Consider the following 19,850-nt stretch of genomic DNA (forward strand, 5'->3'; position numbering starts at 1 on the left):
CACCGTCTCCATAGCGTGGCCGTGTGTGTAGGTATGTTTGTTTGTTTGTATGTGGGTCTGTATGTAGCCTCAAGCCTGTGGTGTAGTACCTTTTCTGACCACACATGTTAAGGGAGGGGCGCTGTTGTTCAGGCCAGGCCCCACACACACACACACACACACACAGACACAGACACAGACACAGACACACACACACACACACACACACACACACACACACACACACACACACACACACACACACACACACACACACACACACACACACAGGGGGGGAACCACCGCTCAGTTCACACGGGTGTGATTTTTCAATAAATAACAGATCTATCGCAGTGCTGTGAGCTTGTAGATCTGCTATTTTTCAATAGTTAAAATCACAAAATGTACAAGGTTTCTGCCCGGCAGCAATATGCGTCTGTAAGACGTCCCGTGGCACTTGACAGAAACACAACTCCCGGGTCTCCTAATGGACTTCATTTCCCAAGTACTCCGAGGCGTGCCTGAAGTAATCATGACAGCATAAAAATAACATGTGGTCGGCATAGCGAGCGGTAAACAACAATTAGGGACCCCTTGCACGGCGCGCGGAATGAATCATTGAAAATGCTCTTGTGCCGACGCAGACAGCCTCAGCCTCTCAGCTCCTAATTGACTATGAATAATTCAGCTGGTGAGCGGGATTAGTGGCCGCGCCAGCGTGCCGTTGATTGACGTGTTTATGTTTTGTCTTTTTTGTGGGATACCAACGTTTACCGGTATGTATTTTCTTTTCTTTTTGTGGCAAAGAAATGCTGGGGATGCGAACCATCTGAAGATTCAGAATGCACAGGACTTGCTTGCACTTCCCAAACAGACTGGGATCAACAGGAAGCTAGGGCTGTCACGATATGTCATTTTACATGACGATTAATTGTCAATCAAATAATTGGCGATTAACGATTTAATTGTTTTTGTCGTTGATAATTACATTTCTGTTTGGCTTTTAGGCTTTGAAGTTGTACATGGTAGATATGACACATAACCTAAATATACAAAGAAATTACTGACATATTTGACAACTTACTACTTAAAAAATAACTTTGATCTACAAGCTCACAACTCGTCGCGATGCGACGCGTTGTGCGCTTGTAGATCTGCTATTTCCACTATTTCGGAAATTTTTCAACATTCACGATTATGACGATTATGACAAAATAATTGCGATAATGTCAAATAATCACGATTAGACGATTATGTAATAATTGTGACAGCCCTACAGGAAGAAGATTTTACCAGACGGTGCGGTAAGGGGACGACTTGGTACCTGGAGGCCCAGACAGAGATGGATGTTATGAATATGTGGTTCTGTTGCTACCAAGGACAGGGGCAGGAAGCTGAGGTATGGCTAGACTGTTATTGATCCGGTGCCATGTCATAGTTCTGACCTCCCATTTATCCGACCTCCCATTATGCCGACCTGACCACCTAAACCTAACCTTAACCCTAAAGGCTTTATCATAGTACGAGGTGAAGAGCTATCACCTCAACTTTTAGGTGCTAAGCTATCACCTTAAAAAGTGATAACAAGTGGAGGCCACCATAGTCACAGACTTGCGGTGAAGTCCTATCACCGCGCCTCTGTGCCTCTGGGGCACACTGATTGGTCATGATTGACCAATCAGTGAACGGAGTGATGGGGAGATGTCTGAAGGTAAAAACAGAGGAGAGATGTAGGAGTTCGCAGTGATAGCCCTTCACTGTGGCGACTGACGTAATGTTGTAGTTTTCTGACTTTAAAAGACTACACCGCGGTGATAGCTTATCACCCCAGACTGTACTAGTAAAACTGGTGAATGCTAACCTGGTGAATGTTAATCTGGTCGGACTATTGAGAGGTTGGACTTATGATCAGTCCCCACTGGTGGTCCACTGTAGGGACCAGGATTATTAAGGATAAGAATGTGGAAAAGAACATCATTCATTTTGATTATTGGGACTGAAAGGAAGCCGAACTAGAATACGTTTTACTCTCATGCACCTGCATGCAAGATTTAACGATAAAACACAATTACCTTAATTCAACCTTTGTCATTGTCAGTAATTTCTCTGTATATTGTTGCTGTCAAACCTCGTATCTCCATATTTCAACTTTTGTAAATCAATGCCCCCGTGTCACACAAAATAGGAAAAATAGCCGATCCACAAGCCCACAGCGTGTTGCAATGTGACACGTTAGACCTGCTATTTTTTCATTTGTTTGTCTTTTTATTTTTAGGGCGTAGGAGCAAACCGCTCCTACGCCTGGCTTTGTGTGTATGTACAGTATGTCGGTATGAGTCACAAACAGAACGGCCCATACAACGAGATATTGCACACGTGTCGTGTTTGATACCATGCACCGCTCACTTCGCACGGGTGGATTGTTTTCACAAATTTATAGTGACAGTGGTCGAGTTTGTCTGTGGGTTTTATAAATATTGAACTTGTGACAAAAAATATTAACAACATGTTATTACAGGTAATACTTCATGAAAAGTAGAGCGTTTTGGACAAACTGTACAAGGTGTCTACCCAACAGTGACGATACTTAATAATGCCCCTTGGCAAACAAAAATGTAAATGTTTGTGTGACAATGTTCAATGCCCCAAAAAGACTGTGTGTATGTGTGTGTATGTGTGTGTGTGTGTGTGTGTGTGTGTGTGTGTGTGTGTGTGTGTGTGTGTGTGTGTGTGTGTGTGTGTGTGTGTGTGTGTGTGTGTGTGTGCGTATGTAAGGAGAGAGTGAGTTTGCAGAAAGAGGGAAAGTGTCATCCTATCTGGCATGACAGGGCCGCCTTTCCCATGTTTACAATACTTGCCGCTGCTCACTCATGTTTGCAAGAGAAGAACACGGTCAAGTGTAACCCCGGGACATCACATCAATCAGCCGCTTACTGAAAAGACACGCCGCCGCTGAGTAACAAGGACGTGGGAAGGGGGGGTCATGTTTCTTGTTGACAATACGGAGGTGAGAAGGGATAAGACTGGGAATGTGTCAAATCAAAGACATGGGTTTACAGTAGTTGTGGTACTTGTTGATGTTGAATATAATCTACTCGGATGGTATAATATGCATTAGTGCACAGACCACTTTAGTCGGTCGCAGTCAAACGTCCTAAGAGAAGTGAGCAAACCGGTACGGGAAAATCCCTGACTGTGCTTGAAACGGTCGTTTATGTTCATAGGAGCAAGAGGCTGTAAAACTGGTCTCACCAGGGTTCGATTTGTAAAAAACAAGAGGGGGGAAAGAGGGACATGTAGCTTGTAGATTTGCTATTTCTTCTTTCTTTTTTGGTTGTTGGAAAAAACAAATTTACGCAAAATACGAATGCCAAGAGTTAATGTGGTTAACATACTGTACATTTTTATATAATTGTTAAATTAATAAATATCAGTCTGACCACAGAAGCAGGGATAAAACACATCATAAATGACATCTCTGTCCGTCTGTGAGTACGGCTGTAATTCAAGTATCTCGAGAACTGTCCAACCGAATTCAAACTCGGCACGCGCTTCGCAGACGACCCGAGAAGTGGTGGAAAAAGTATGCTTCTCCGTAGCTTTATTAATTGCCTCTAATCCTATTAGTTAGGATGGGTAATGAATGCAGAAGACAAACTAGAGTGCACTCTGTCGAGGTGCCAACTTGCGCCTCGTGCACTTGTGGCCATGTATGGCCTACTTATGCGCCAGCAGAGCGCACAAGTACTGCGTTTGGCGTATCTGTCGCGTATCCGTTTGCCCAGTGTTATTTATACTAGTGAGACGCCTCAGGGTGACAAGCGCTACAGTGATGTGGACATCAGGGATGTGGACATCATGGATCTCCATATAGGGGCATAATAGGGATTTGTTCCCCTGGCATCACACACAGGGATCTCAATATCTCCATATATGGGCATAAAAGGGATTTGTTCCCTTTGTTGAGTGATGTTATCCGGTTTGTAAGGCTGCACAACAGAAAAGTGATGCTTCACATGACATCACAATATAAGAAAAAAAAGACAGAATTTATTTCCCAGTGGATTCCTCACGACTCGCGTCAGTGCAACCACACTTACAATTTCCCAGAATGCACCTTTCTAGTTGCGACCGTCAGGTCGCAAGTTACTATGAAAAGCTCCATCGGCTGTCTGTCCGATACGTCACACTTTTGCCCCAACTACTCTCTGGCACCGTTGGCCCTATCGATGCCAAACTTTGCACACACACTCCTTGGATGGCAAATCACAACCTCCAGCCTGATTTCTCACATGGCCCTCTTCTAGCGCCCCCATCAGGCCGATTATAGCAAAACAATTTTTTGGACACTGCTCCTACAGATTTTGCCCTAAAATCACGCAAAGCTGTACACAGTCATGTCATCAAAATGGATCTGTCCCATTTCCCATATTCCCTCCTGATTGGCTACGATTGCCTTCTAAAGTTTGTGTATGCAACGTGACGAACGCTTATCTCCCGATTAGGGAGTCTTACTGGTTAACATTAGTATCATTCATTTTGTCACTTTTTCCATTTACATCATCATGCCTGAAGCTTGAAGACTTGATTTGGGCCGAGATACCGGCCTCTGACTTCCTTTGAGCGAGAGCTTTTCAAGCAGGCTGCCTGCAGCACGTGTAGCCCTCCAATCACGTTGTCAGGCACTGAGTGGGATACACGCCGTCCATAATAGAGTGGTGAGTCCGTCTCGGCAAGGATGACGTTCCAGACGCCCCCGCGCCGTTCCCCTGGTGACAAAGGACTGTCTATTCGGAATCAGACAAAAAGCAGGAAGTAGCCACTTTCCACGCCGTCTGTTCGGCCTTCTGAGTGACAGTAGCCCACTCAACTTCCCCTGTGTCTCTCTCGCTCTCACTGGCCCTCTCTTTCACCTCACCACCATCACACTCTCTTTAACCCATTTCTCATCCTCCACCATAGTATATTAGCGTTCGTCATTCTCTCCCTTGACCCTCCTACTCCTCTCTACCACTCAATCTACAATAGGGCTGTCGGAACACATTTCAGGAGTCTAATATAATTATAACATGGAAAAAAAGATATTATCTTTGAATGTTGGAATTGCCATTTTAATGTTGTTTGAATTTATTAATGAATGACTCTTCTACTGACGCGGGGGAAAAAAAGCAGTTTTTTATTCTATTCGTGTTTTGTTTTTTCAGGCCCTGAAAACAAATGTAACATCCTGGCATTTTCTGTGATATGCAATATATATATATATATATATATATATATATATATATATATATATATTTAACACAGTGCCCATCATCGGGTAGTCATTTCACGTTTTGTATTTCACCACATAAAATTACAAGATGGGTTAATGCCTTTTTTTGAATAGCAATAGCCTGACGTGTTTTCTGTTAAACAGCATTCAAGGTAACTAATGTTGTGTTATGCATCGATCCTAACCTGCTGTCATGTTTTCTGTATGTTCTGTCCATATTGTATTTTATAATTGTTGAAAATTGTTTATGAATTCTCTCAATAACAGGTCAACTCCAAGTCTCAAATATCTCTGTCTCTGTAACCAGTATTAATTTTGTCGACGCCATCAAGCCTGACAAAATATTTTTTCGTCTAATAAATGTCTGTGGCCGAGACTATGTTTTTGCCCATGTCCGTCCGTGTGTCTGTGTGTGACCGTGTGTGTTGTTTGTCCATCCATCTGTGAGCAGCTAATCTACGGCACCGTTGCTGGATTGATCTGCTGCTGGATTGAAACTGTGCACACATCCTCCTTGAAGGCCAAGTAAAAAATGCAACAACATATTTCGTATTACTCCTAAAGATCTTAATACTCCTAAAACACTACGCAAATCGGTACACACTACTGATGTCACCTTTATAGTCAAGAAAGATCGATCCCGCAGCCCCATGGCGAACATTGGATTGTGTATCAGCGTTGCCATGAATCACAATATGAAAATAGAAAGTATCACACGAGTCTAACCTTGACCAAAAAGTTAACCAGTACGACTCCCTAATCGGGAGATAAGCGACCGTCAGGTCGCAGCGTGATTTTAGGGCAAAATGTGTAGGAGCAGTGTCCAAAAATGTGGTTGAAAAAAATCGGCCTGATGGTGGCGCTGAGTGTAGACATAGTGTGTACCGATTTGCGTGATTTTAGGGCAAAATCTGTAGGAGCAGTGTCCAAAAATGTGTTTTTAAAAGGCAGCCTGAAGGTGGCGCTATATGGGACAGATCCATGTTGATGACATGAGTGTAGACATACTGTGTACCGATTTGATTTTAGGGCAAAAATTGTAGGAGTAGTGTCCAAAAATGTGTTTTGCAAGAATCCGCCACATGGTGGCGCTAGAAGAGGGCCATGTGAGAAATGAGGGGTGGGGTCTCCGCGCCGCCGAGGCAGACAAATAGGTACCGGCCCCGGCTCTCCCGGTCGCTCCATGCCCGAGTTACGGCATTTTATGTGCGCTGCAGTGGCAGGGGGTCCTCCACTGGGGGCACCACCACTTTTGCATCCGTTCTGGAGCACCAGGAGTCGGTGGTCCCCGGGAATTCCCCGTGAGCAGCCCCGTTGGGGTGGTCATTTGGTCATTTTTGCACATTTGGTCATTTTTTACATCTGGGGGTCCCCCAGGGACCTGGGGGTCCCTGGAGCTCCGGGGGTCCTTGGAGGTTGTAGTTTGGCAGGCAAGGAGTGTGTGTGCAAAATCTGGCATGGATCGGGGCAACGGTTGCGGAGATATGAGCAGGGCAAAAGTGTGACATGTGACGTGTGACAGACAGACTGACTGACGGACGGACTGACTGACGGACTCACAGTTTGTGGAGGTTTTGATAGTAACTGCGACCTGACGGTCGCAATAATCTCTTCAAGGCAACCCTACTGATCACCCTCACCAAGATAAATGAGAATCCAGCCATCCATTATAAAGTTATTTAGCAAATATGGCAATTGGCGATTATGAATTTTGAGACCCAAAATGTTACAATCTCTTCAGGGCAAGATTTATGAAAATCAAGCCTTCCAAGCTACTTTGCAAAACAAATTGACAGTGACCTTGTTAGTGACATTTACAACAATCCGAAATTCACGCAATGTCTCGTCATCACTCTCTCATCATTCCTGCTCTGTTTCATAGCAATCCTGCCATCTGTTTTTGAATGTTTTGTGCTAAAAAGCACAAAAGCAGGCAGACAAACTGAATGGGGCAAGAATAAACCCCTATCCAACACTGATGGCACAGGTAATAGGTAAACCACTAGCAACTTTTTATATCAGTGTTATGTAGGGCTGTCCAAATTATGACATAATCGTCTAATCGCAATTATTTGAGGTAATCGCGATTTTGCATAATCGTCATAAACGTTTCCATGTTGAGAAATGTTAATATAGTTACAAACACTTTAAAAAAGTAGTGGAAATAGCATATCTACAAGCTTGCGATGCGTTGTGAGCTTGTAGATCGGCTATTTCCACTACAAATGTAAGTATAAGTATAAATTGTCAAATATGTCAGTCATTTATTTGTATATTTTAAGTTGTGTCATGATTGCCATGTATGTGCAACTTCAAAGCCTAAAAGCCAAACAGAAATGTAATTGTCAACGACAAATACACAATTAAATTGTTAATCGCAATTATTTGGGTGACAATTAATAGTCATGTAAAATGTCATGATCGTGACAGCTCTAGTGTCATGTACACGGGGTGAGAATGGCTGGGTGTGAGGCTGGTTGTGTGTGTGTGTGTGTGTGTGTGTGTGTGTGTGTGTGTGTGTGTGTGTGTGTGTGTGTGTGTGTGTGTGTGCGTGTGCGCCCGTGTGTGCCATGGAGTCCTGTCACCTTGTTTATCCGTGAGCAGGACAGTGCCATTAATAGACCCCATTAGTATCCATTAGTCTGACAACATCCACAAGACATCCACAAACAATGCCAACCCCTCAAACCCTTGTTAATTGAGTTTGGGGCAGCAGGATGTGGTGGAAGAGGTTCAAAGCCGGGCCAGGACCCCAGCAAGGCACAATGGAGTTAAATGGGCTTATTAACAGAGTGCCAAGTTACCGTAGGGCGGATGAGGAGAGTAAGGGTCACACAGGAACAATGATTCAATGATTCAGAGGCACACTAATTTTGTTGGTGGCCATGAGGAGAATCAGGTCATCATCATCATCACGGTACAATCTCATCCGTCGAGGCCAAGACCCTCTGTAGAGGACCATTAAAATGTTCCTGTTGCTTTCTGTCAGTCTAATGTCGCTCACTCTCTAAGCCAGGGGTTTTCAAAGTGGGTGACGGGGCACCCCGGGGTGCCGCGACGGCAGTCCAGGGGTGCCGCGACGGCATTCCAGGGGTGCCGCGAGATCATTTGATCATATTTGGAATCTATTTGGACACTTGAAAAAATATTTAGTATCATTTTAAACTTGAAGTACTAAGTTATTTTCAGTCAGTTCTAACCAAAATGGCTGTTATCTCAACGTTTTCCTCGCAACATAATCACTAAAATATTGTCACTGTCGGGCAGAAACCTCGTATCTCCAAGTTTCAAATGTGTACTGTACGTCTTTTGGTAAAGCAAAGCCCTGCTTCCTTAGCCTGGCGGGGCCCGACGTCATACTGCGTTCACTCACTCATTCCTTCCACAGTATAACGTCTGGCCTTCGGCCTATTGGCAGCTTGAAAAGTGGGCGGGAGTACTTGCCTTGACAGACAGACTCCTCTAACCAATCAGCGTAGCATAACATCTCTCAGCCAGTCGGAAGAACGTCAAACAAACACGTCTTTTCGGCCGATAAACTCCACTAGCGCATCCCCCGTGTTCCTTTTTAATTATTGTAATTGATTCCAACTCTGAAATAACTGCACTTATTGCTTGTTTTATGGTTAGAGCGTTAACTGTTGCATCGCGAGGGCAGCCATTGTTGTTTTGAAAATGCTGCAGGCTGCAGCATGCATCTACGTCACCGTCTACACATGGACCAATCAGGGAAATCTTTTCACTTGTCAGGAAAGAAAGCTACGTTTGTTGTGCGGAAGTAGTCACTGATTGGCTCCGATCAGAAAATAATCATAATACTCGCTGCCAATACCTGGAAGTCCAGACGTTATACTGTGGAAGGAATAAGTGAGTGAACGCAGTATGACGTCGGGCCCCGCCAGGCTACTGCTTCATCATGCAAGACTGTCGCACAAAACTAGTGAAAACAGCCGATCTACAAGCACACAACGCCTCGCGATGTGAGGCGTTGTGTGCTTGTAGATCTGCTGTTTTCACTAGTTTAGTACATTTTATAGATGATAAATACAAAACGAACGGTTTTGGACATACAAGGTTTCCACCCGACAACGACGATATGCTATAAATATAAGGTGCTGGGAGTGAAAATTATAATGTAGGGGTGCCTCGGATTAAAAACATATTTATGGGGTGCCCTGAGACAAAAAAGTTTGGGAACCCCTGCTCTAAGCCATCTATCCCTCCATCTCCATATCACTTTGTCTATTTAAGTGGTGAAAAGGGACATTGATGAAAACCAGCACGGTAACTGAGCCAAGCCTAGTGAAACTGCAATTATGTGTTTAACATTGTTATCAGTTTTGCATTGAAACAAATTGCCCCACGTTTCTTCAAACAGAAAATAAAAGTAGTTTATAGAAGTCTTGTAGTCGTTAGGTGAAAGTGAAACTGACACTCAAATATACAGTAGAAACGTTAAAGGGACTGCACAGCGGTTGGAGGTAGTTTCCCTACTCTCCCATTAAGATATCGTCGTTGTCGGGTAGAAACCTTCTATCTCCAAGTTTCAAATTTGTACGTTCTTTCGCAAAGTAAAGCCCTGCTTCATCATACACGGCCGTCGCACAAAAGTAGTGAAAACAGCAGATCTACAAGCACAGTTGTGTGCTTGTAGATCGGCTGTTTTCACTAGTTTAAATCATTTTTAAAATGATAAATGCAAACCGAAGGTTTTTGGACATACAAGGTTTTCACCCGACAACGACGATATGTGGACCCTGGTGTCAGGTAGTACTGGCTGTGTGTGTGTGTGTGTGTGTGTGCGTGCGTGCGCTAGAGTCTTGCTGAAATACGAGCCCTGTTTACAAGGGTTCATGCCTACAGTGCCATTCTCCTCACAGATAGACTATACTACATAATACATCAGTAGTCTGTGTGGATGGGAAGTGGCTGAAGGGAAGACTCCAGCCAGGCTGTTTACACTGTCCTGCTGGTGCTCGTGCACCACAGGGTCCAGTCAGGGGCGTCACAGGGGGTTCGGGGGAGTGGGACTGAGTTACTAGGGCCAAGGTGGAGGGGGCCTTAATTATTTCATACTTTAGCCATTTAAAAATAGGAGATATACAAGCTCACAGACAGTGCGACGCTGCGAGCTTGTAGGTCCGCTATTTTTGAAAAGTCATAAAAATGTCTGCAAATCTTTGAATATTTTTTTTTTATGAACACATTTGTAACTCAAATTTAGCTTCTGGAGGGTCTCTCGAACTAAATGTTTTGAGATGGGGGTCCGTGGCCAATTACATATCATTGTGGGGGTCCTTCACATGAAAAGGTTTGAGCACCACTGACCACTACTGACCACTCGGTGCCGCGCTGTGAGCTTGCAGATCTGCTTTTTCAATAGTTAAAACACAAACTAATGCGTTCCCAGTCTAAATGGGTTCAACCCCCTCCCCCTATGAAGAACATTCATGGGGGGCCCGCAGTGAATCCTTGTACCCAGGGCCCAGAATTTGGTGCGACACCCCTGGATAGACCCCCATTAGTATCCATTAGTCTGTGACAATGTCCACAAAATATCCACAAATAAGCAGGTTCTGCCAATGCCAACTCTTGCTAATTGAATATTGGAAGATAACGTTGGAACTTGGAAGGTCGAGCCAAAAACCCCAACAAACAAAGAACAATGGAACAGAGATTTAAAAAAGCAGCGGTGTAAAGTAACTAAGTACATTTACTTACTTAAAGGAGTAGTTCACCCCAAAATGATTTTTTTCCTATTGATTACTCATGCCATGGAGACTTGAGTTCAATAATATTTTTTTGTTTTTTGTCGCATTCCTAAGAAAAGAAATTGATTATAGTAAATTTACCCCCATTGATTCTGGATGTGAACGCAAATGCACTCGGGTCCCCATCCGGAATCAATGGGGTCAGATTTATTGTAATCAAAATGTTGTCTTAGGAATGTGACAAAAAACAAAAAATATTATTGAACTCAAGTCTCCATGGCGTGAGTAATCAAAAGAAAGTCATTTTGGGGGTGAACTACTCCTTTAAGTACTGTACTTTGTTGTACAATTTTGTCTGTACAATTTTGAGGTATTTGTACTTTACTTGAGTATTTCCAATGTCCAATACTTTTACTTCTACTCCACAAGTACATCTCGGATCCAAATGTTACAGTATACTTTTACTCCACTACATTTATTTGAACACTTTAGTTACTTTGCAGATATAAATTATAATCTTATAAAACATACATGAACATAGGCCTTCATTAACCACTTCAGCCATATATTCATTTTGGCCTTTTGAAAATAGCCGATCTACAAGATCACAATGTGTCGCATCACCACTGTTGTGAGCTTGTGGATCGGCTATTTTCAAAAGATGTTTGTACACTTGAAAACTTGAAATGGGAAATTCTGCTTAATGAGTACTTTTGGTCAGTGGCATAACTATCGCCGGTGCAGCCGGTGTGCTGCTCCGGGGTCCAGACCATAGAGTTATAATAAGAATAGAGAGGACACCAGATATCCCCGCCCGTCCACTTGCATTGAGTTGCTCACCCAGCGCATGAGGCGTTTTCACCCCTTCTTCCGGCTAGTAAAACCGTGACGTAGTGGGGCCACTGTGACGCGTTTTGCGTCATAATTTGTGTTAATGGACGCGCTTCATGAACGAGCACTTCCGGTATGAACGCGCGTCAATACAAAGAAGCCTAGAGGCACGTTCATGTGAGTAGACCCAACTGCAGTACCTCAAAACGGCCACCATGTCCATTTGGTTTCAGGGTGCCCCCAGGGTTCTGGGGGCTTGGTCCAGACACGCAGGGGGCCTATTAATGAAGGAAGAAGAAGAAGAAAACTGCGGCGGCAGTTGAGAAAATATTGAAGTGGCCCGGTGGCTGCTGCTTCTATTTCCAGTAGCAGGCTATGATTTCAAAATAAAACATGTGTTGATTGAATGATCGCATTATATCCAATAATAAATAATAAAAAAATAAAAAAAAAACTCTTGTTTTGAAATGCCCACCGTTTAGAGAGGATACATTTTGGTGAAAATCTCGGAACCGGGGCCTGGCGGGGGCAAGTTGCGCCACTGCTTTTGGTACATTTTGAAGCCAATACTTTTGTACTTTTACTCAAGTGCATTGTGAATACCGGACTTTTACTTGTAAGGATGCCCTCACACCAAAATACCTAGAGTGGAATCCGCCAATGCATTTCAATGAGAATGGAGCGTTTTTTTTTTTTTTTTTTTTTTTTTTTGCAGAAATCCTCTACTGGCAAAAAAACCCTCCATTCTCATTGAAATGCATTGGCGGATTCCTCTCTAGGTAATATGGTGTGAGGACACCCTAACAGAGTATTTCTATAAATCAGTATTGATACTTTTACTTAAGATATGTGAGTAGTACCTTTTCCACCACTGCAGACAATGTGTTCTTTTGATTACACATATAGGCCAAAACTGACAAAGAAAGGGTTGCATGCAAATCCTTATAAATGTTGAGAATTGACTTAAGGCTACATCAATATATTTTTGTGTAATTACATAACAGTAATGGTGTCACTGTGTGGACTGCATTCCTTCAGGGCCCCATGAACTGGAGCCAAATGAAGTGAAGCATATCTGAGCTCACCATTTGTTTAACCACATGATCCCTAGCATCCCTATTCTGAGCGTACCATAATATGGGAACATTCTGCGAAAATAGGCGCATACATTCAGCAAAAATAGCAGACTTCCAATGTGTCATGAGTCATGACACGTTGTGCACTTGTATATCGGCTAAGACAGGGGTTGGAAATGATTTTTTCCATGGGGCCACATGAACAACAGAAAATATTGTGGAGGGCCTGGCCAAAAGGCAGTGCTCCCCACAAGACGTGCTCCCCGCAAACTAAACACATGGCTTTACCTCCGATTTCAGTAAATAAATACTTAGCAGTCCAATTGTTGTTGAAAACCTGGCGTTTGGCATTGACTTTTCTTTTTTTAGCCACATTAGCCATTTTTGATGGGTAAGGTAAGGCAGGTCGTCTTGACAGTCTGACCACCTGCTTGTTATGGAGACAACACCCAATGATCACGCACATGTGCTGATTTACGCATTGCGTCCATATTTACTCGAATAAACAAACGTAAATATAAAAGCAATGCAGCTTTAGTCCATGCATGAGGTAAAATTTTAAAATGTGTTTATTTTGTAATTTGCCATTAACCCTACGGTCAGAGTGAACCGTATGCCCAGGTCTGGGCTAGAGAAAAAAGGAGGTGACCGTGTCTAAACCCCTAGGTTTTCAAAGTGGGTGACGGGGCACCCTGGGTTGCCGCGACGGCAGTCCAGGGGTGCCGCGAGATGATTTGATAATATTTGGAATTTATTTGGACACTTGATCATTTTAAACTTGAAGTACAACGTTATTTTCAGTCAGTTCTAAAAAAAATGGCTATTATCTCAACGTTTTCCTCGCAACATAATCACTGTCGGGCAGAAACCTCGTATCTCCAAGTTTCAAATGTGTACGTCTTTTGGTAAAGCAAGGCCCTGCATCATCATACAGAAAACTAGTGAAAACAGCCGATCTACAAGCACACAACACCTCGCGATGCGAGGCGTTGTGTGCTTGTAGATCAGCTGTTTTCACTAGTTTAGTACATTTTATAGATGATGAATACAAAACGAACGGTTTTGAACATACAAGGTTTCCACCCGACAAGGACCATAAGGTGCTGGAAGTGAAAATTATAATGTAGGGGTGCCTCGGATTAAAACAATATTTATGGGGTGCCCTGAGACAAAAAAGTTTGGGAACCCCTGCCCTGAAGTGGAGAAGCTCCACTGCAGCCATCGGGTGTCATGGGTGCCATGTCATTGTCCCGACCTCCCAGACGCTGGTGATGCTATCCTGGTGAATGCTAGCCTGCCGGCGCTGGTGAATGCTAACCAGGTGAATGCTAACCCTAATCCAAAACCTAATCCTGATTCCTAAACCTAAACCTAACCACCGTCTGACTCTGTCTCACAATACGTCGCGATGCGCCAAGTTGTGAACTTGTAGATCTGCTATTTGATCAGCTTTGTGTGTGTTTTTTAATGTTCTAAATGTCTACATCAATGCATTGTGATGTACATTTGAATACTTGAGTACAATACTTGTCCACCGCTGGAGAAATGTCACTGTGCAAAAGAAGCATGAGGTGTTAGAAGAATGATGAAAGCGGAGCCCGCTTTGACGTTTGTGGAGCACTCCAACTAACAGTACTGTATGTGATGCCGGGACTTCCAATTCTTGCGATTGCGTTCAGGAAGCCAACATTATGGAAGGAAGTCTATGCGGCAAATTGGTAGGCCGGGCTCGACATGTGAAGAAGAAAGAGCAAGTTTAATGCCTTCTTCTGTGATTCCTGAGCCTCCCCACCTGTTTACACGTCTTCAGAGGCAACATTGTGATTCTTGGTGTAATTAATTCAGGCCCGCAGACACCACAGAATATCCCTGTTAAAGGGTTTCTCTTGAGCTTGATTTTAACTTTTCTTTTTTGCACTTTCAATGGCTACAATAGAGAAAGGACACACACAGTCACACACCTATCTATCTACAGTATCTATCTCTCTCTACTGTATATCACACACATGTATATGTACAGTATATTACACGCGTGTGTACACACACACACACACACACACACACACACACACACACACACACACACACACACACACACACACACACACACACACACACACACACACACACACACACACACACACACACACACACACACACACACACACACACACACACACACCTCCGTTTCTAACGCTATATGGAAATCTGATTATTGTAAATAAATACATACAGGCAGGCAGTCCTAATACATAAGGAAGTTATGAATTATGTAGCAGCATAACATAAGAGCCTATGAGGCCATTATCCAACAGGACTGAGTGGTTCCATCCATAATATCCCGACTGGCAGCAGGCACGGTGCTGCACACGGCACAAACTCTGGTGAGGAATCAGCAAGAAAGTTTGAGAGACACAGGATGAGAGCGAGTCCCCGATCTGACATCACCAATCACCTCCTTTCCGCGAGAGTGGAGTGGAGAAGGAGTCATCATTTGCACCGTGCCAAATTTTCTGGAAGTTTTTGCTACTACGACCTTCTTCCTGTGGGGGGGGGGGGGGGGGGGGGGGCTGGAATTTACAAGTGCGGAACAAAACACCAGTCCTTGGGAGCAGCAGGAATGTTTGAGAGCGAACGGTTTCCGCCAGCGGAGGCTGAAGGAGCCTAAAGGAGCAGGGAACAGATCTGCCCTGCTGCCAGGGGTGTCACCTAAGGGGGGGGGGGGGGGGAGTGGGACTGAGTTACTAGGGCCCAAGGTGGAGGGGGCCTCAATTATTTTATACTTTTAGCTATTGAAAATTTGCAGATATACAAGCTCACAGCGCGGCACCGAGTGCCACGCTGCGAGCTTGTAGATCCGCAATTTTTGAAAAGTTGTGAAAATGTGTGCAAATCTTTGAATATATGTATTTCTTAAGCGAACATTTGTAACTAAAATTTTGCTTCTGGGGGATCCCTGGAACTAAATATTTTGAGATCCGTGGCCAAATACATGCGATTTTCAGGGTCCTTCACATTAAAAGGCTTGAGCATCACTAACACAGGAACATGTTTTTTTTTTTAAACTCAGAAGGATTTGAAATATTCAAAGACTTGCAAAGACACATTTTCATGATTTTTTCCCCCTATGAAGAACATTCATGGGGGGCCCGCAGTGAATCCTTGTACCCAGGGCCCAGAATTTGGTGTGACGCCCCTGCCTGCTGCTGGAGCGAGGACTGCTGTTTACACATTACCAAAGACAGAGGTTGACACCCAAAAGCTGCAGCTGTGGGCCAACTAAAATACGACGATTTCTCGCTCGCCTCCTCCCGCACGCACACACAGTTCTCAAACCTTTTTCATGACGAGGACCCCAAATTGACACCTATTAGCCCGCGGACCCCCATTTGAAAAGATATGCCAGGGAGGGACCCCCATAAGAGAAGATTTTTACGTCATTTTTATTTCAAGGACCCTAACCCTTTTGACATGCATTTTAGGCTACGGAGTCGGACCCCCATTTAATGGCATTTCTATCTCTGAGACCCCAATCTATATTGTAAAATCAATGTTAATTAACTCAGAGAGTTACAGACCCACAGAGTTACAGACCTGCAAGGGTCCATTTGGTTCCTAGCTATCATTTAGCTGGGGACCCCCTAGAACTCCCTCAAGGACCACTGGGGGTCCCCGGACCCCACTTTGAGAACCAATGCTGTGTTGTAGGATAGACTAAATGCTTTCACTGACACACACACACACACACACACACACACACACACACACACACACACCTCAAAATCACTACTAACCATTTCGATTGACTCCATTCACTCCAACTAATAGCATACATAGCCTACTAACAACTGTGTTATACACGGTCACAGCGGCGCTACGCCTATTTATCAAACTCGTGGGTTAATCACTGTGCTATTCACTTATAATAATATGTGATTGACAAGACTCAAAGTCAAGAACACATGTGAGCTCGCTTTGCCTGCAGCGACAGACAGACAGTCAATCTGCCTGCAGCACAATTCAGAGAGGGTGACAATCATGACATAAATGTCAAACACACCGCTGAGCTCTTCTCTTCCCAAAACAAATCCCATTTCATTTCATTTCCTACATTAGAGAGGCAGCGGCGAGCCAATGAAGCTCCTATATACTCTGAAACAGTGTGAAACTGTTGCTCTCTCTCTCTATCTCTGACAGACAGCAGTCACTGCACACAAACAAACAGCGACAATGTTGCACTCCACACTCTGAAGTCTGAATCACTGCACGGCAACAATGTTGCCCTCTTCCACACTCTGAAGTCTCAACTGTTGCTGTTGTTGAATTGCTGTTGTTGAATAACGACAGCAAAAGTATAACGCCTCGTTAAATGAGAGTGAACAACAAAACACACACGACAAACACTAAATACAGTAGTTCAACGCTGGTCTCCCTCCGAAGTCCGAACGTTTTCTCTCGTACGGAGGGGCTGCGCTCGCCGGGGGAAAAAAATAAGAAAAAAAAACAGCCGATCTACAAGCTCACGGCGCGTCGCGGACGCGACGTGCCGTGAGCTTGTAGATCTGCTGTTTTTTTTGTTTGTTTTTTTTTTCGGCGAGAGCGCAGCAGCAACTCCGAAAAGTGATAACGCGCTTTTTGGGGGAAAACAACAAGGTTATTTTACCTTGAATGAGCGTCTAAAGGTCTGGCTCTTCTCCCCTTCTTCCCCGAGGCTCTCCTGCAGTGTGTTACTTTCTACCCTGCCTGCATCCAGCCGAGTCACAGTGGAGGCAGTGGGCTTGCTTGTTTAGGACCCGTAAAGAGAGAGAGAGAGAGAGCCTTGAAAAACCATTCACGAAACTATTCCGCCATACTGGATTCTTTTCCTTTTTTTTCTTTTTTTTTTTGGCCAAATAAATCACGTGTCGGACGCGCGCCCGCATTTCCTTCGGGGGCGGGCTTTGCTTTGGAGTTAACGGATGATTGACGTTTGAAGGGAAATGAAACTATTATGGGATTCGTGGTCGTGTGTGTCGCTCCTGCGTGGGTGTGTGTTTTAAATGATTATGCGTGACAACAAAATGGGATGTGCAGTGATGGAAAAAGTAGGTCTACTTTTTTTTTTACAAGTAGGCCTATATGTAGAAATAGTTACAACCGGACTTAAAAAATGTTACTTGAGTAAAAGTACAAAAGTAGCCTATTGGTAGCAAAATGTACTTAAAAGTACCAAAAGTAAAAGTACTCATTATGCAGAATGTCCTATTTCACTTTTCAAATGTATAAAAATCCTTTAAAAATTGCAGCTCTTCTGTCTACCACACAATGTAGAGTAGAAGTATAAGTACAGAAAATTGGAAATACTCAAGTAAAGTACAAATATATATTTTTTTCTTTTTTACTTAAAGGAGTAGTTCACCGCCAAAATGACTTTTTTTCCCTATTGATTACTCATACCATGGAGACTTGAGTTCAATAATATTTTTTTGTATTTGTCACATTCCTAAGACAATAATTTGATTACAATAAATGTACCCCCATTGATTCCGGTTGCATTTGGGTCCCCATCTGGAATCAATGGGAGTAAATTTAAAAAAAAAAAAAAAAAAAAAAATGTCTTAGGAATGCGACAAATACAAAAAAAAAGTTGGCTGCCAAGTTTTCCTCCAATCAGGATAGAGTTGGGCCTTTCTCCAATCATGGTCGAGTAGGGGCGGGCCTTGCTCGCACCAAGGCCCACCCCAACTTGATCATGATTGGAGGAAGGCATGAAGACATGAAAACTGAAACTGAAACTTAAAGCCATACTGTGTAAGTTGCCCAACTAGTGGTCATTAGCCCTATAGCAAACCGCGGTCGCGTCCGCGTCTTTCGTCCGTTTTTCGTACCTTCAGACCCCCGCGTCTGCCTCCACCTCGCTGAGATCTATCTTTTAAGGGGTCCCTTGTTCCTGTGCGTTCAGTAATTCCAGAGATACGGACTCCTTCACCCTGCCTGGTAGGCGAAATTACCTAGAGAAGGGATGGTACAAACGGGCGACAACAAATATGGCTGCCATAGCGAGTATTAGCGACCCCACTTCAAGATGCGCTGTGATTGGCCGGCAGTTGTATAACCCTCGCTGTGATTGGCCGGTAGTGTGATGACGCAATTTTGGCGCGAGATCCGGTCCACGGCAAGGATCTCAGTTTACATATAGAGAAGGCTTTACAGGCTGAAATTCACGGCGCGGATCTTCTAAAACTTTTGTGATTTAATAGTTAGGAGAATTTTAAGATTTGTTTTATAAAAAAAGTTACATAGTACAACTTTAAGTGAAATCACTTACCCTACCTTTAAGTAACTTTTCACATAGAGTTTCCCCTTTGCAGGCTTTGAGAATCATATCTTTTTTGAACGATGACTTACCACTGAATGTATCTTAACTTTAAGATGAGGATGGTTTGTGTATTCATTGCTTTAGGACTCAGGAGTGGGAGGAGGTGGCTAGCTTGTCCTCCTGATTATTCCTGCAGTAGCCTATATATGCATTTCTGGTCTACGTTACACTGATAAGAACTAGATGTGCACGCAGGTCGGTACCAAAATTAGCCAGTGAAACCAGCGCTCCCCCAAACAACAGATTTGGGCATTGGTGGGAATTGATTACATGATACAGTCACCTGTGCATTTAGTCTCAATGTTTGTAAACAAGAAACGGGTCTATAGTGTCAATAAATCAGAAATATAGTTCAGTGAGAGCCAATTTGGACCCCTATAAAAGCATAATGCACTTAATCGTTCACCAAATGTTCTTTTTTAATGTGGGGTACTTCATGTGAATAATCGTGCAGCGAATGAAAATTTGTTTTACTTTACCAGTTTCCGTGGGGAGAGACTGCATGGCTGGTGGTGATGACAACGAAGACTGATGATGATAATGATGATGATTATACTATCAACAGAACAGTTGAATATAATATTCCTGAGAGCCTTTAATAATATCATAACAACAATAGTGCA

At 43.6% G+C, this 19,850-nt stretch overlaps 2 protein-coding genes and 1 long non-coding RNA gene across 3 annotated transcripts in view; all 3 read right to left on the reverse strand.

Annotated features, from left to right (window-relative positions):
• hdac4 (histone deacetylase 4) overlaps positions 1-17,691 on the reverse strand; it is a gene marked incomplete at its 3' end in the record, with an annotated part of 312,733 nt that extends 295,042 nt beyond the window's left edge. The window contains exon 1 of the mRNA XM_080753473.1: positions 17,533-17,691. The remainder of the gene's footprint in view (positions 1-17,532) is intronic.
• LOC308308325 overlaps positions 1-19,850 on the reverse strand; it is an 839,845-nt gene that overhangs the window by 340,301 nt on the left and 479,694 nt on the right. The window lies entirely within an intron of this gene.
• Positions 1-19,850, reverse strand: part of LOC308308106 (lactase/phlorizin hydrolase-like) — a gene marked incomplete at both ends in the record, with an annotated part of 89,929 nt that overhangs the window by 7,505 nt on the left and 62,574 nt on the right. Inside the window, 1 exon segment of the mRNA XM_080753474.1 lies at positions 1,273-1,303. Coding sequence (XP_080609600.1) covers positions 1,273-1,303 — 31 coding nt within the window.

This window comes from Nannobrachium achirus (assembly GCF_963921795.1).
Source record: "Nannobrachium achirus genome assembly, chromosome: 22".
Taxonomy (NCBI): domain Eukaryota; kingdom Metazoa; phylum Chordata; class Actinopteri; order Myctophiformes; family Myctophidae; genus Nannobrachium; species Nannobrachium achirus.